Source organism: Aquarana catesbeiana, linkage group LG06, assembly GCF_042186555.1.
Source record: "Aquarana catesbeiana isolate 2022-GZ linkage group LG06, ASM4218655v1, whole genome shotgun sequence".
Classification (NCBI taxonomy): Eukaryota; Metazoa; Chordata; class Amphibia; order Anura; family Ranidae; genus Aquarana; species Aquarana catesbeiana.
Window position 1 is genome coordinate 82,027,117 of NC_133329.1, and position 16,341 is coordinate 82,043,457.

The 16,341-nt window shown below is 44.4% G+C and overlaps 1 protein-coding gene across 3 annotated transcripts in view; it reads left to right on the forward strand.

Annotated features, from left to right (window-relative positions):
• Positions 1-1,777: 1,777 nt before the first annotated feature.
• Positions 1,778-16,341, forward strand: part of MPRIP (myosin phosphatase Rho interacting protein) — a gene marked incomplete in the record, with an annotated part of 237,778 nt that continues 223,214 nt past the window's right edge. Inside the window, 1 exon segment of one of the 3 annotated variants that reach the window (XM_073636314.1) lies at positions 1,778-2,202. In XM_073636314.1, coding sequence (XP_073492415.1) covers positions 2,083-2,202 — 120 coding nt within the window. 3 annotated transcript variants of the gene reach the window in all.

Below are 16,341 nucleotides of genomic sequence, written 5' to 3' on the forward strand. Positions count from 1 at the left end.
TAGGGAGGATATAGAGATTGTATACAGTATATATAGGGAGGATATAGATTGTATACAGTATATAAATAGGGAGGGTATAGATTGTATACAGTATATGTAGGGAGGATATAGATTGTATACAGTATATATATAGGGAGGATATAGATTGTATACAATGTATATAGGGAGGATATAGATTGTATACAGTGTATACAGGGAGGATATAGATTGCATACAGTATATATAGGGAGGATATAGATTGTATACAGTATATATATAGGGAGGATATAGATTGTATACAATGTATATAGGGAGGATATAGATTGTATACAGTGTATATATAGGGAGGATATGGATTGTATACAGTGTATATATAGGGAGGATATAGATTGTATACAGTGTATATATAGGGATGATATAGATTGTATACAGTGTATATATAGGGAGGATATAGATTGTATACAGTATATATAGGGAGGATATAGATTGTATACAGTATATATAGGGAGGATATAGATTGTATACAGTGTATATATATAGGGAGGATATAGATTGTATACAATATATATATATATATATATATATATAGGGAGGATATAGATTGTATACAGTATATATATAGTGAGGATATAGATTGTATACAGTGTATATATAGGGAGGATATAGATTGTATACAGTGTATATATAGTGAGGATATAGATTGTATACAGTGTATATATAGGGAGGATATAGATTGTATACAGTGTATATATAGTGAGGATATAGATTGTATACAGTGTATATATGTAGGATATAGAGATTGTATACAGTGTATATAGGGAGGATATAGAGATTGTATGCAGTGTATATAGGGAGGATATAGATTGTATACAGTGTATATAGGGAGGATATAGATTGTATACAGTGTATATAGGGAGGATATAGATTGTATACAGTGTATATAGATAGAGAGGATATAGATTGTATACAGTGTATATAGGGAGGATATAGATTGTATACAGTGTATATAGGGAGGATATAGATTGTATACAGTGTATATATGTAGGATATAGAGATTGTATACAGTGTATATAGGGAGGATATAGATTGTATACAGTGTATATAGAGAGGATATAGATTGTATACAGTGTATATAGGGAGGATATAGATTGTATACAGTGTATATAGGGAGGATATAGATTGTATACAGTGTATATAGAGAGGATATAGATTGTATACAGTGTATATAGGGAGGATATAGATTGTATACAGTGTATATAGGGAGGATATAGATTGTATACAGTGTATATAGGGAGGATATAGATTGTATACAGTGTATATAGGGAGGATATAGATTGTATACAGTGTATATAGGGAGGATATAGAGATTGTATACAGTGTATATAGGGAGGATATAGATTGTATACAGTGTATATAGGGAGGATATAGATTGTATACAGTGTATATAGATAGAGAGGATATAGATTGTATACAGTGTATATAGGGAGGATATAGATTGTATACAATGTATATAGGGAGCATATAGATTGTATACAGTGTATATATTGAGGATATAGAGATTGTATACAGTGTATATAGGGAGGATATAGATTGTATACAGTGTATATAGGGAGGATATAGATTGTATACAATGTATATAGGGAGGATATAGATTGTATACAGTGTAGTAGAAGGAAAGCGCAAGGTGGGCGGCGCCGGCACAGGCTCCTCCCCCACAGCTGTCATAGGATCCCTAGGGAATGCCGCACATCAACCTAACCCTCCGCCGACCCCGCCCCCTCCAGTGACACCCTCCCTCGCTGGCCGCTCGGCTCCTCTTTCTTTTGTTATGCTTCGGGCGGAGGGAGTTGGGGGAGGGAGCCGGGCACTGTGATTGGCTGGGGAAGCCGTCTGTCAGGCTCGCTGTGGCCCCGCCCGTGGCCTCTCGCCCGGCAGCTCGCAGTGTCTCAGTGAGCGGCGGAGAGCTGCCGGGAATAGCAGAGCGAAGCCGCCCCAGCCAGGGATGTAAATGTGGCCCCCCGAGTGATGGGGGAGGGCCCCTAGACTCCAGCGCTCTGTCACCCACCACCATCCTTCTCCTCAGCCTCCTCCTCCGGCCGCGCCATGTCGGGGAAAGAGAACCCCTGCAAGAAGTTCCAGGCCAATATCTTCAACAAGAGCAAATGTCAGAACTGCTTCAAGCCGAGGGAGTCCCACCTCCTGTCCGACGAGGACCTCAACCAGGTGAGACCACCGCCCCCTACTGGAGGACACTCCTCTACTGCCCTTCACACCGCTACTCGGGGGCTCCCCCTGCTGGTACTGTACATTGCCCCGGGGCTCCCCCTGCTGGTACTGTGCATTGCCCCGGGGCTCCCCCTGCTGGTACTGTACATTGCCCCGGGGCTCCCCCTGCTGGTACTGTACATTGCCCCGGGGCTCCCCCTGCTGGTACTGTGCATTGCCCCGGGGCTCCCCCTGTTGGTACTGTGCATTGCCCCGGGGCTCCCCCTGCTGGTACTGTGCATTGCCCCGGGGCTCCCCCTGGTGGTACTGTACCTTTCCCATTAGGCTCCCCTGGTGGTACTGTGCATTGCCCCGGGGCTCCCCCTGCTGGTACTGTGCATTGCCCCGGGGCTCCCCCTGGTGGTACTGTACCTTTCCCATTAGGCTCCCCTGGTGGTACTGTGCATTGCCCCGGGGCTCCCCTTGGTGGACCTACTACCTGAGCGCCAGGATCTGGGGCTCCCTCTGCTGGATACTGCTTGTACTACTTTGGGGCTCCCCAACTGGACCCCACATACTAATCTATTTCCCCTATACCCTGTTGCCCTTGGGTGCACCCCCCCCCTGCCCATTCCCTCTCATGCCCCATGGGCAGTGTGTGGTATCTAGAAGTTTTGTGGGGTCACGTTCGGGTCCCCCTCTGCTTTTGGGTATCACTTACAGCAGTGTCAGCTTCCATACACCCTCCTGATTGATGCTGTCAAGATATTGTAGTCGGTGCTCCCCGGTCTGGTTGCTTGGCTTGGATGTGTATGCCCCCCCCTTCTGAGCATTGCCCAAACTTTTATATTGGGGTCTCTTCCTTCCCTAACCATGATAGCCTGAACAGGGCTTAGGACCCACACCACCACCACACCTCCACCCCTGATGCTGAAATGTCTCTGGATGTATTGGGGTCACCTCCTGTTCTCTCCCTGATTGGCTAAACAGGACCCTGGCTGTATTGTGGTCATCTCCTATCCCTGCCATGATTGGCTAATGTGAGGCCTGGATTTTGTAGGGACACCTTCTGTACCCCCCCCCCCCCCCCCCCCCCCCCCCATACCCCCCCCCCCCCCCCTGCCCTTCCCTTGATTGTCTGTCTGACCCGATTTCTGGGTGTAGTGGGGTCACCTCCTGTTCTTCTCCTGATTGCCAGACTAGGGCTCTGGATGCAGTTATATCACCTCCTGCCCTGATTGTCAGACCAGGGTTCTGGGTGTAGTGGGGTCACCTCTTGTGATTGTCAGTCTAGATATCTGGCTGTAGTGGGGTCACCTCCTGTCCTTCTAAATAGCAGACCAGGGTTCTAGATGTAGTGGGGGACACCCCTGGTTCTTCTCCTGATTGTCAGACTAGGGATCTGGATGTATTAGGGGGTCACCTCCTGTCCTGATTGTCTGAACCAGGGCTCTGGGTGCAGTTGGGTCACCTTCTGTCCTTTTCCTGATGGTCATTCTAGAGATCTGAATGGGGGTCACCTGGTCCTTCTGATTGGCAGACCAGGGTTCTGGATGTAGTGGGGTCAACTCCTGTCCTTTTGCTGATTGTCAGATTAGGGTTCTGGATGCAGTTGGGTCATCTGTTCTTCTGCCGATTGTCAGTCAATAGATCTGGATGTAATGTGGTCATCTCCTGTCCTTCTGATGATCAGACCAGGACTCTGGATGTAGTGAGGTCACCTCCTGTCCTCCACTGTCTGACCAGGACCCCTAGATGTAGTGCTGTCCACCCCCGATTGTTTGACCAAGTATCTGGATGTATTGGGGTCTCCTCCTGGTAGAACCGTGGTTGTCCAGCTTTAGTTGTGGCTATGTTTGGGGTCACCTGTCCTCTGAGCAGACGTCATTTAGGTAATGCTGACTGTCAAGCCACTCCTGACACAGATCCCCCCCCCCCCCCCATATACACCGTCCACACACAATGGTTTAGCATATCACAATAAAGTAAAAAAACAATTGTGCAAGGAAAGCAAAGACATTGCGATTTTTATTTGTGTAGACTGAGAAGTTTGACTCTTCTAATGATGTTCTGCTCAGCCAGATCTGGAAATTCCAGCCACACTTGTTGCCGTTGTTATAACCAGTGTGGAACCTTCAGAATAAACTTTAACTACTGTGGAACCTTGAGATTAGGTTGTAACTTGTGTGGGACCTTCAGAATGAACTGTAACTAGTGTGGAACCTTCAGATTAAGGTGTAACTAGTGTGGAACCTTCAGAATGAACTGTAACTAGTGTGGAACCTTCAGAATGAACTGTAACTAGTGTGGAACCTTCAGAATGAACTGTAACTAGTGTGGAACCTTCAGAATGAACTGTAACTAGTGTGGAACCTTCAGAATTAACTGTAACTAGTGTGGAACCTTCAGATTAAGGATCCCCCATCTGTCTGTTTTTTAGCGAATAGGATCGTATGTCGGTGGGTGTAGAGGGACACATGTCTGTTTACATCCACCGCTCCATAGAGAGCAATGGATGGTCCGATTCAGTCCGCCCATGTGAAAGGGGCCTAACTAGTGTTGGAATTCTTTTGGGCCTATTTGTTTAGAAGTAATTGGTGATGATCGCAGCAGTAGCGGCCTGGCCACCCCCTATTCTGCATCTGTGTGTAAAACGACATGAAATATTCATCCTCAGGTTTTTATAGTGTGTAGGCCCAGCTATCAAATGCCGGCAGAGGAAACCTTATCTCCGATAGGAAAATATGGTGAACATGACTTGTACATCAATGATTCCTGCTTGCAGACATGCTGGCCTTAGCAACTTTCTCTTGCCGTAACCATCTGATGAAACTAGGCAACCTACCTGTATTTTAATATTTAAGGGGGGTGTTGGTAGGTTGCCTTGATGTTTGCAATCATAAGCTGCTTGAAGTTGCTGGAACTCACAACGTGTCTGGCCAGCGTTCTTTTTACTTGATCCCTTTTAGAATAAATATGCTCTTCCTGATTTATTATTTTTTTTACATTTAGTGTATGAATATTCTTCTATTTCTCCTTTTTAAATGTTTTATTCTGGGCTGTTAATTTGCACATTGTCGGAATAGGCTTGGCACGTCGGTCATGTTTTGGTTGTGTGGCACATGCTGAAGAATTTGGTCAACCGCAAGCAGTTGATGAGCCCTCCTGGACCTGTTTGTTTTGTACTTAGTTGTGTACGCATCAAGGTTGTCGCCCTCCTGTGTGCAGCAGCGGAGGGGGTTAAGCAGGAGGCATTAGCATTGGACAAGCAGCTCTCTCAGGCTTTATGGGTAGCACTTAGTAGTGGAAATTGCATATTTCCTGAATGTGCTACAGAAGACATCCCGAGCTGAAAACTGCCGTGGAGCCTGTAGGCGTCCTGAGAGGATTTCTGAATGCTTCCACTCGCCTCTGGCCTCCGAGCGATTGGCCGGTTCGGCGTGAAATGTTCCAGAAAACGTTTGAATGTCCGGCGATTCCCATGGGTCTTCAAGCAATGGAAAGGCCACCCTCTCTGCTGTTTTTATTTTTAACCTGCAGACTTGTAGTATATATACACAGTATCTCACAAAAGTGAGTACACTCCTCACATTTTTGTAAATATTTTATTCTATCTTTTCATGTGACAACCCTGAAGAAATGACACTTTTCTACAATGTAAAGTAGTGAGTGTACAGCTTGTATAACAGTGTAAATCTGCTGTCCCCTCAAAAAACCTCAACACACAGCCATTAATGTCTAAACCTCTGGCAACAAAAGTGAGTACACCCCTAAGTGAAAATGTCCAAATTGGGCCCAAAGTGTCAATATTTTGTGTGCCCACCATTATTTTCCAGCACTGCCTTAACCCTCTTGGGCTTGGAGTTCATCAGAGCTTCACAGGATGCCACTGGAGTCCTCTTCCACTCCTCCATGACAACATCATGAAGCTGGTGAATTTGAGACCTTGAGATAGAATAAAATATTTACAAAATGTGAGGGGTGTACTCACTTTTGTGAGATACTGTGTGTGTATGTATATATATTTTTTTAATATATAATTGTATTCAACTTTTTAATTAATATCATGATTTTAAATAACTGAATTTATTTTTGGACATTATCGGCACCTTTTCGACTGATCAGCTGCTTTTACACTGCGTGGTTTTTGAAGCGCTTTTGCGTTGAAGCTCAAGAAACACTGTATACCTTTAAAATTCTATGTATTTCTTCACAGTGGTCCGTTATACTTCTGTTATCATGGTAAAAATCCTGCATGCCACATTTTTGGTGCATATTCACACCCCTGTTGCATTTTTGATGTGGTTTTGAGTCTTATGACCTATGAAAACACACCTGTAAAAGTAACAAAATGTCTGTAAAATCGCGGCGAAATCACGCACGTTATTCAGCGGCTAATATCAGCGCCTTTTTTTTTTTTTTTTTTTTTATATCTGCAAAACGCAGATAACCCTATTTTCAGCCGATAAATGCGCGCATCCCTACTTGCAGAAGTATCAGTGCCGAAACTGTGTGCATTTGCACCAGAACTTGTGCAAATGCTCCAAAATCCGCAACCGATACCTTTTGCAGTGCGATTTGAGACCATACAAAATGAATGGGTTCAAATCACAGTGCAAAGAATCAAATTGGATTTGAACAGGAATGCAGTGCGATTCCTGTCCGAATACCATGCGGTTTCCCCTCACCGCTCCTGTGTGAACCCAGGCTTGTCATAGTGACTTCAGCCTGGGTTCACTCAGGAGCCGTGTGGGAAAACGCATGTGATTCAGATAGGAATCGCACAGCATTACTGTTCAAATTGCATTCTTTACAGTATGATTTGAGCCCTTTAATTTTGTATGGGCGCAAATCGCGCTGCAAGGTTTCGGTATCGGGAGCATTTTCACCAGTAGTCTGTATTGGCGCATCCATAATTGTTGACATACCAATTTCAGTACATTTTGAGTGACCCGAAACACAGACCACAAGTTCAAAGGAGAGAACTGGCTGCATTCCAACCCAGCCCAGCCTTGTGAGTGAAATGCGTCAGTTCCTCCTCCCATGACGCGTTTCTCTCAAGGCTGTTCATGCTGTCTGAATAAAGTTACCAGTTTTTGAATTTATTTTATTTATTGGAGCACGGTCTTTTTTTTTTTCCTTTTTGGATTTTTGCAGTCTGTGGAGCAATAGGAGGAGCCACTGCTGGGGTTCACACCAGATTCTCAATGAGGGTAACCCGATTCAGGGCATAAAGCTGTGTGTACCCCATGCCTCTGCCATGGGTGCAAACCAGCAGCTCCAGCCATGATTGATTCATACTTTAGTTGTTTGAAGCCAGAAGATTGCCATGGCAGCTGGCAAGTCTTTATTTTTGGTGGTCTAAGCATGTCCTCATATTTCCGCCCCTTCTAATATTCGAGGTGCATCGTGCATGCATTAGTAGCATTGGACATTGTTGCGAGGCTGTACCTGATTTACAAAGTATAAAAAAAAAACCCGCTAGGATGGGGACTTGGCGGCGTGCGAGATTTTTGATTGCTTTGCAGCATTAGGTTTCCCTAGTGTTCCAGTCTCTGACACTCTTTATAATGAACGTGTTGGCGTTTGGTTTTCATGGAGATGCGGGTTGCGGGAGAGGGAATGCCTAGCGCTGCGCTCTTGTTTGCGCTCTTGCGTTCTGTATGGCTGAGCTGCCGGTGACGTTTGTCATGAGGCTGCCATTGTTGATGGCTGGCTCCGGTACTTACCGGACACTGACCCCGAAACAAATGTGCAGATTTTATGATAAATCCAACCTTGCTTGAAAATGAAAGGTCTACTTTGCTTGCAGTCCCCCGATATTAATAAATTAAAAAAAAAACGCTAGCATGAAAATGATAAATCTTTTTTAACCACTTGCTTACCGGGCACTTAAACCCCTCTCCTATCCGGACCAATTTTCAGCTTTCAGCGCTGACGCACTTTGAATGACAATTGCGCAGTCATGCAACACTGTACCCAAATGAAATTTTTATCATTTTTTTTCCTACAAATAGAGCTTTCTTTTGGTGGCATTTGATCACCTCTGCGGTTTTTATTTTTTGTTAAAAAAATTTAAAAAGACCGAATTTAAAAAAAAAAAAAAATATTTTTTTTTATATTTTGTTATAAAATTTTTTAAAAGGGTAATTTTTCTCCTTCATTGATGTACGCTGATGAGGCGGCACCAATGGGCACTGATAGGTGGCAGTGATGGGCACTGATTGGTGGCAATAATGGGCACTGATCTTGTACACTGCTAGGTGGCACTGATTGGCACCACTGGTGGGCATTGTTAGGTGGCAATGGTGGGCATTGTTAGGTGGCAATGGTGGGCATTGATAGGTGGCACTTGTAGGCATTGATAGGTGGCACTTATGGGCATTGATACGTGGCACTGGTGGGCACTGTGATGTGGCAATGTCAGGTTGCACTGTCAGTGGGTACTGTTGGCACAATTGTGGCACAATTGAGGCATTATTGCCTCCTCCTCTTCGGGACCGATGTCCCTTGCTGCTGAGCCGGTGATCGGCTTTTTTTTCTCCTCGCACTGTCAGCGCGAGGAGAAAAAAAAAACGATCACAGAGCTTTTGTTTTGATCATGTGATCAGCTGTCATTGGCTGACAGCTGATCACATGGTAAGGGGCCGGGACCGGCCCCTTACACAGATCGGTGATCACCCGAGTCTCAGTGACTCGGTGATCACAGCGCGCTGGGCACGTGCACAGGGGAGGCCGTCATATGACGGCCTCCCGGGAATTCAGGTCCGCGCTGTAGCCGTCATTCGGCTATAGCGCGGATGCCAAGCGGTTAAAAACTGACCTCCTGAGAATTTGGAGCATCCAGCTTTTTGCTCGAGGGAGCAGTGATGTCACCGGAGCCTCCAGGGATTGGAGGGAAGCTGGGGGTCCAAGGTTTTAAACTTTTATTCTGCTTCTATTTTGCCTTTTCAGGTTTCTCCCCAGCTATCTGCTAAATTTTAAATTAAAACCTTTTCGATTTTCATTATAGGCCTTATTTTAGACCCAATGATGTCATCACTATGCCTCTGTGCTTCTCCCTGAAACGTAGGCAGATCATAGATGGTAGGAGGGGCCAGCAGGGTGCTGTACATACACTATATTACCAAAAGTATTGGGACACCTGCCTTTACACACGCACGAACTTTAATGTCATCCCAGTCTTAGTCCGTAGGGTTCAATATTGAGTTGGCCCACCCTTTGCAGCTATAACAGCTTCAACTCTTCTGGGAAGGCTGTCCACAAGGTTTAGGAGTGTGTCTATGGGAGTGTTTGACCATTCTTCCAGAAGTGCATTTGTGAGGTCAGGCACTGATGTGGACGAGAAGGCCTGGCTCGCATTCTCCGCTCTGTGCAGGCCAGTCAGATTCCTTCACCCCAAACTCGCTCATCCATGTCTTTATTGGCCTTGCTTTGTGCACTGGTCCAAATCATTTGGTGATGGGAGGATTATGGTGTGGGGTTGTTTTTTTTTCAGGGGTTGAGCTTGTCCTCTTAGTTCCGGTGAAGGGAACTCTTAGACCTCATGCACACAGGGCGTTTGAAAAAATTAGCTGCAAAGCCACTACCAACGCCAGGAAAAAGTGACTGTAAAAACGTGCTTTTAGTAGCTTTTTGCATTGGCGTTAATGGAAGTTTAGCCGCGCTAGCTTTTAGCAGCAATTCTCTGCCTCTGTTCAAAACCAGTGGATCCCCATGAGAGCCCATTGATTTGAATAGAAGTCGCACCACAAGTCGGATCATGATGGTCCAAATTGCGGTGCGGCTTGTGCGCTGAGGATCTTGAAGGGGAACTCTCACCAAAATGAAAAACACTGGCGTGGTATCCCCCCCCCCCCCAGGAGGGGAACCCCCACACCAAAATCCATACCAGACCCTTATGCGAGAACGCAGCCCGGGGGGGCCCCCACCCTATGTGAATGTGTATGGGGGTACTACTGCTTTGACAAAATAATTTATTAAAGCAGCTCCAGCATTTCTCTTCTTCCGATTTTTCTTCTCCCTTTAGCGATGTCTTCATCCTCCGGTTCTTCTCCTCTCTTCACTGATGTCTTCTTCCGCTGCCGGTTCTCCTCTCTCTGCTGCCGGTTCTCCTCCTTTCCGCTGCCGGTTCTCCCTCTGTCGTTCTCCCGACGCTCTCTCTTACTTATATAGCCATGGGACGGGGCCACCCTATGACGTCATCAGGAGGCCCCTCTCCTTGTGAAGTCACCGACCCACCAAGCCTCGGGCAGCAGCGACACAAGGGGTGGGGCCTCCGGATGAGGTCATCGGGTGGCCCCACCCATGGCTATATAAGTAATGGCACACGGTGGACCCAGCATTACAGCGGAAGAGAGCGTCGGAAGAACATCAGGGGGAAGAACAGAGGGAGAAGACAGTGGAGAGAGAATAACCAACTGGGCCAACTCCATATTGAACCCTTTAGACTAGACTGGGATGCTATTAAAGTTAATGTGCGTGTGAATGCAGGTGTCCCAATACTTTTGGTAATATATTGTAGTTTCTCGAAAACATCACTGCACCCTTCGTTAATACTCCTCTCTAGAGAATTCAGCCCTGATATAAGCAATGGACTGGCTCTTGGGAGGAGTTATGCAACAATCAACATGCTTTGATGGGTGGGCATTCCTAAGCAGGGTGTATTTACATACAGACCACCCTAGGTAACACCCCCCCGTGTGATGCTGAGCCTCCATGATTGAAAGGACTGAAATCCAATAAATGGAAGGGACGGGCCAGTCAGGCTGAGAAAGAAAAAGGGAGAAAGATGCTGGACGTCCTCTACCCAGGAAATGAGGTGGGCTCTATCTGCCTTGCTGCAGCTTCTGATGCACATTGTGAGAAGCTCACAGTGTGCAGTAAAATCAGAGTAAGCCAATTCACTCCAGCAGAGGAACCGGTACAACTCTGACAAGACTGAAGGGAATGGTGGTGATCAGATATTCCCCACACACACATTCCTGAAAATGGCTGTCATAATGCTTGGTGCTGTAATGGCCACCGGCTGGTAACCATAGGCCTAGGCAATCAAAGGGGAGAAATGTCATCAGCACACCAAGGATTCCTCAGAAGGATCCAAAGCTTTATTCACATGGTCACACAGGTAAACATACGGCAACGTTTCGAAGCCACGCAGGGCCCCTTCATCAGGCGAGTTCTGTCACAATAGAAATCGCATTGTGAAATCGCATTAGATTCTCCCCACTTCAATGTGAACTGAGACTCAAGGGTAGGGGGCAGTCAGAAAATCAAACTTTGCATGCTCATTGTGGGTTTGCTTTAACGCTGCCAGGCTCAGCTGGCTGGGCCATTTGTGCAATTTTTCCATCACTTTTTGTATTTTTCCCTTACAGCTTTCAGAGTTTGCAAAAGACCCCCCAAACCATATATTTTCTGAAAGCACCTGCAAAAAAAAAAAAAAAAAAAACGCTACTGATTTTTAGGGCCCCATGGTGTTTGCACAAATGCTTATCAAACATTTTTTTTGCTAAAAAATACACTAAAATCAATCATTATCAGATAATAAAAACCCAGCAAATGTTACAAAATTCCTACTAAATATAAAAGCTTCATCTGTATTGAGTTAAAAAAATAACAAATATTTGTACATTTTACATTACGCCTTTTTGCGAAATGGTGACAATAGAACGTACTCAAAATGGAAAATAACCAAATTTCTCTAAATGTTCAGGTTTACATTTTTCACTTACGCTTTCAGAGATTGTAAAAGGCCGCCTTTAAATCTAAATGCCATCTGTCTGATTTTTAGCGAATCAGATTGGTTGTAGGCGGGACATAAGATCCGTCTATATCTGCTGCTCCATAGAGGATAATAGAGGTTCTGGTCAGGTCTGCCTAAAAAAAAACTGACAGGCGGATCCAATCGGTCTGCCCGTGTGAAAGGGGCGTTACTATATTTTTGTGTTTTTTTTTATTTTTTTTTATTTTTTATTTTATTTATTATTTTTTTAGGGTGTGGCTTCTGAGAAACCTAAACTTTTTTTTTGACACAGAGAAAGCTTTATTTGCACTGTAGATGAAGAGTCTGTATAGAGACCCCTATTCATTCACAAACTGAAGTATAGTAACCACTGTTTACTATACTTCAGAAATGAATGAACAGAAGCGATTGGTACCGATCGCTGTGTTTGTTCATTCAGGAAAGCACAGGGACTGGTTTACCAACATGTAGTGTATCTAAATCTGCTAGTACATTGAACACCCCCCCCCCCCCCCCCGACTGACAATGCTGCTATCCAAAGGTGCCCCTCTATACTCCTTCATCCAGATGGAGGCACTCGAATACAGGAGGTATGTTACTGACCGATCACCAGGTGAAAACAAAGGGAAATAAAAGAAATTGAAATGCATGCACTGATTTCAGGCCCCCACCAGCCTGCCTGTAAATTCTCACACCTGATAAGTGTGTCTGAGGGGGACATGGAGTGAACAGAGTGGTCAGTGTGCAGTGTGATGTGCCTCAGCACTGTGTTTTTTTAATTTAATTTTATTTTTTTTAAACTTTATTGAAATGTTGCATAGTGACATTTCATAAAGTTCTGTTGGCCGTCGCGCAGTGCAAGGTGGTGGTTTACCTCCAACTGCGTTGCATTGCAAAAAAAAAAAAGTACAGCCTACCATCCCCTTCCTTCCCTTTTTTTTTTTTTTTTTTTTATTATTTTTTATTTATTTATTTTTGGCAGTGTGAACCCGGCACAAAGGAGACGAGGTATCTTGCCATGTCATGTGAGGTGGGACTGTGCTGGAATAGCTGACCAAGGCAGTCCCACCAAACCTGGCGTGTTTTGGACCTTTTTAGGGCTGTTTTACACTAGATGCAGTCCAGTGCGTTTTTTTTTTTTTTTTTATTCTGCATCAAAAATGTCCTCAACTATCCTCAGTTGAAATGGGGGGGAGGGGAAAAACGCACCAGATCGCATCGAAAGGCATCGGAAATGCACAAAAAATGCATCAAAAACGTACATGCAGAAACACATCTGGAACAAAGAAATTGTAGGTGTGAACCGACCCTTATCCCTGGTTCACACTGATGCGGCTTTGAAATCGCACTACTTCTTCAGCCTGAATTTCAAAGCTGCAGATCGGTGTGATTTGCACCTACGATTTCAGCGCGGCTTGCAACTTAGTTTAACAGAAGTCTATGCAGGTCGCTATGAAATCGGCAAAAAAAAAGTAGTGCAGGAGCCTTTTTCGTGGCAATTTTAACGGTTGCAATGGATCGCATGACAAATTGCACCTCTGTGAACGGGGGGGCTTGGACCATGTTTTATTGTGTACTCCATCCTCAAAAAAACAACCCCCCCCCCTTTCTCTAATGGCGAGGTGCCACCTCCCAGCAGAATTCTGTCGTTCTGTGAATGTTCCGTACCTGTGCGAGCGACCAAGAAAGGGAAATTTGCGCTGAACTTTTTTTTTTTTTCTGAAAAAGCTTGCTGATTGGCCGGTATTCTGTTGATCAAGTTGCTTTAGCAGCTTTCTGAGAGACCCCCGAACAAGTCTGTATATCAGGAATTCTGACTTTTACTTGCTGCATGCTGGCCCCAAGAAAGTATGGAAAACCGCCACAACTAGGCAGCTAGCCATTTTTAGGAGTGGGTCGGCCATCGTGCCTCAATTTTCTGCAGGGTGAATGTCCTTGAAGGGAGTTTGAGTGAGCTTTTTTTTTATTTTAGCACAGCTGCAGTGTTTGCTGGATAACGCTATGGGGTCATCGGTTTCCCTCCCCCCTTCTGCTCGTTGTACGTGTATATGTGTTACTGCCTTGTCCTCAATGGTTCATGTAATGATCAGGGCCAGACAGGCTCCTGATCATGTGATCAGATGAGTGAGGACATCCATACACCGTCCTGCAAAAAGGGATCATGGTGCGTTACGGCCAAATTAAAGGGACTGTGTGGGGTTGGGGTGGTGACGAAGCAGTAGAAAAGGACCGTTGTTTTTAAATTCTTCTATATTACACTTTCCGGGAATTTTTTTTTTTTTTTTTAAAAGCTGAACAAGAGATTTTAGGATATTCATTTCTGATTGAATGCGGCCCTTTAAACCACGAAAGGAAAGCTCAGATGTGTCATTTAGAGTCCACAGCTGGGGGGTCAGCAATCAGGAGCGCAGCCTCGGCCTCCATGGAATCGCAGCACACAGAGCACTTTTGTTTTTCTTCCTTCTTCCTGCGGAATTTTGTTTGGTGGCCTTTGATGTCGACGTTTTTATTTTGGGAGCGCCTCCTTTTTATATTATCTGGGAGGATGCATAGCGTGCCTGTTTGTCATGTATTGTTGGGTATGTTTTAAAGCTGAACTCCATGTATGTATATACTGTGTGTGTATGTACAGTGGATATAAAAAGTCTACACACCCCCGTTAAAATGTCAGGTTTCTGCGATGTAAAAAAAATCAGACAAAGATAAATAATTTCAGAACTCTTTTTTTTTCCCACCTTTTTAACCACTTCAGCCCTGGAAGATTTGGCTGCTCAATGACCAGGCCATTTTTTTGTCGCTTTAACTGACAATTGTGTGGCCGTGAGATGCTGTACCCAAACAAAATTGACGTCCTTTTTTTTTCCCCCACAAATAGTACTTTCTTTTGGTGGTATTTTGATCACCTGCGGTTTTTATTTTTTTGCGCTATAAACACAAAAAAAAGCGACAATTTTGAAAAAAACACAATTTTGTACTTTTTGCTATAATAAATCTCCCCAATTAAAAAAAAGAAAAGTTATTTTTTTTTTAGTTTAGGCCGATATGTATTCTTCTACATATTTTTGGTAGTAAAAATCGCAATAAGCGTATATTGATTGGTTTGTGCAAAAGTTATAGCGTCTACAAAATATTATTTATATAGCGCCAACAGTTTGGGCACACAGTATACTTGCAATACAAATCAATACAGGAGAGATCAGAGGGCAAATATGGGATAGATTTATGGCATTTTAAATTTATATATAATTATTTTTATTTTTTTTAGTAGTAATGGCGGCAATCTGCGAAAAATTTTTTATTTTTTTTTTTATATTGAGACTGCAACATTATGGTGGACACTTTTGACACATTTTTGGGACGATTGACAACTATACAGCGATCAGTGCTATAAAAATGAACTGATTACTGTATAATTGTCACTGGCAGAGAAGGGGTTAACACTAGGGGGTGATCAAGGGGTTAACTGTGTTCCTTAGTGTGTGTTCTAACTGTAGGGGGAGGAGACTGACTATAGGAGATGACAGATCGTTGTTCCTAGCTATTAGGAACTCACGATCTGCATCTCCTCTCAGAACAGAACAGGGATTTGTGTGTTTACACACACACGCCCCTGTTCTGCCTGTTGTGCCCACGATCGCGGCAGTCATCGCGACCGCCGGTCACAAGCATCGGCACCCCCCCAGTGCAGCGGGCGCGCGCCTGCTATCCCGCTTAAAGGAGCCGACGTACAGCTATGACGATGGTTTGCGGGATCGTGCCGACCTGCCGTAGTATAATGACGGCGGCTGGTCGGCAAGTGGTTAATGTGACCTATAAATGGTACACCTCAATTGAAAAACAAACTGAGATCTTGTAGGGGAGGGGAGTAAAAATAATTAAATAACGTGGTTGCATAAGTGTGCACACCCTCTTTTATAACTGGGGCTGTAGCTGTGTTCAGAATTAACCACCACGGCTACAGCATGGACCTACATTGCTTTGACGCCGTCATATGACGTCCTCTCCCCTTTGCACACTTCGCATGCGCTGTGGTCAATGAGATTTGGGTGATCGCAGTAAGGGGCCGATCAGCCAATCACATGATATAAACAGAAGATCGGTAATCGGTTTTTCGGTTTAATCGGAGAAAAAAAAGCCGATCGCTGGCTTCTGTGAAAGGGACATCGGTCCCGAAGAGGAAGAGCCACAGTCATCTGGCAGTGCATATCAGTGCCGCCTATCGGTGCACATCAATGAAGGAGAAAAATTACCTGTTTGCAAAATTTTATAACAAAATGTAAAACTTATATATTTTTTTTTTTTTCAAAATTTTTAGTCTTTTTTTTTTTTTTTTTTTTTTAACAAAAAATAAAAAACCCAGCAGTGATTAAATACTACCAAAAGAAGGCTCTATTTGTGGGAAGAAAATGATT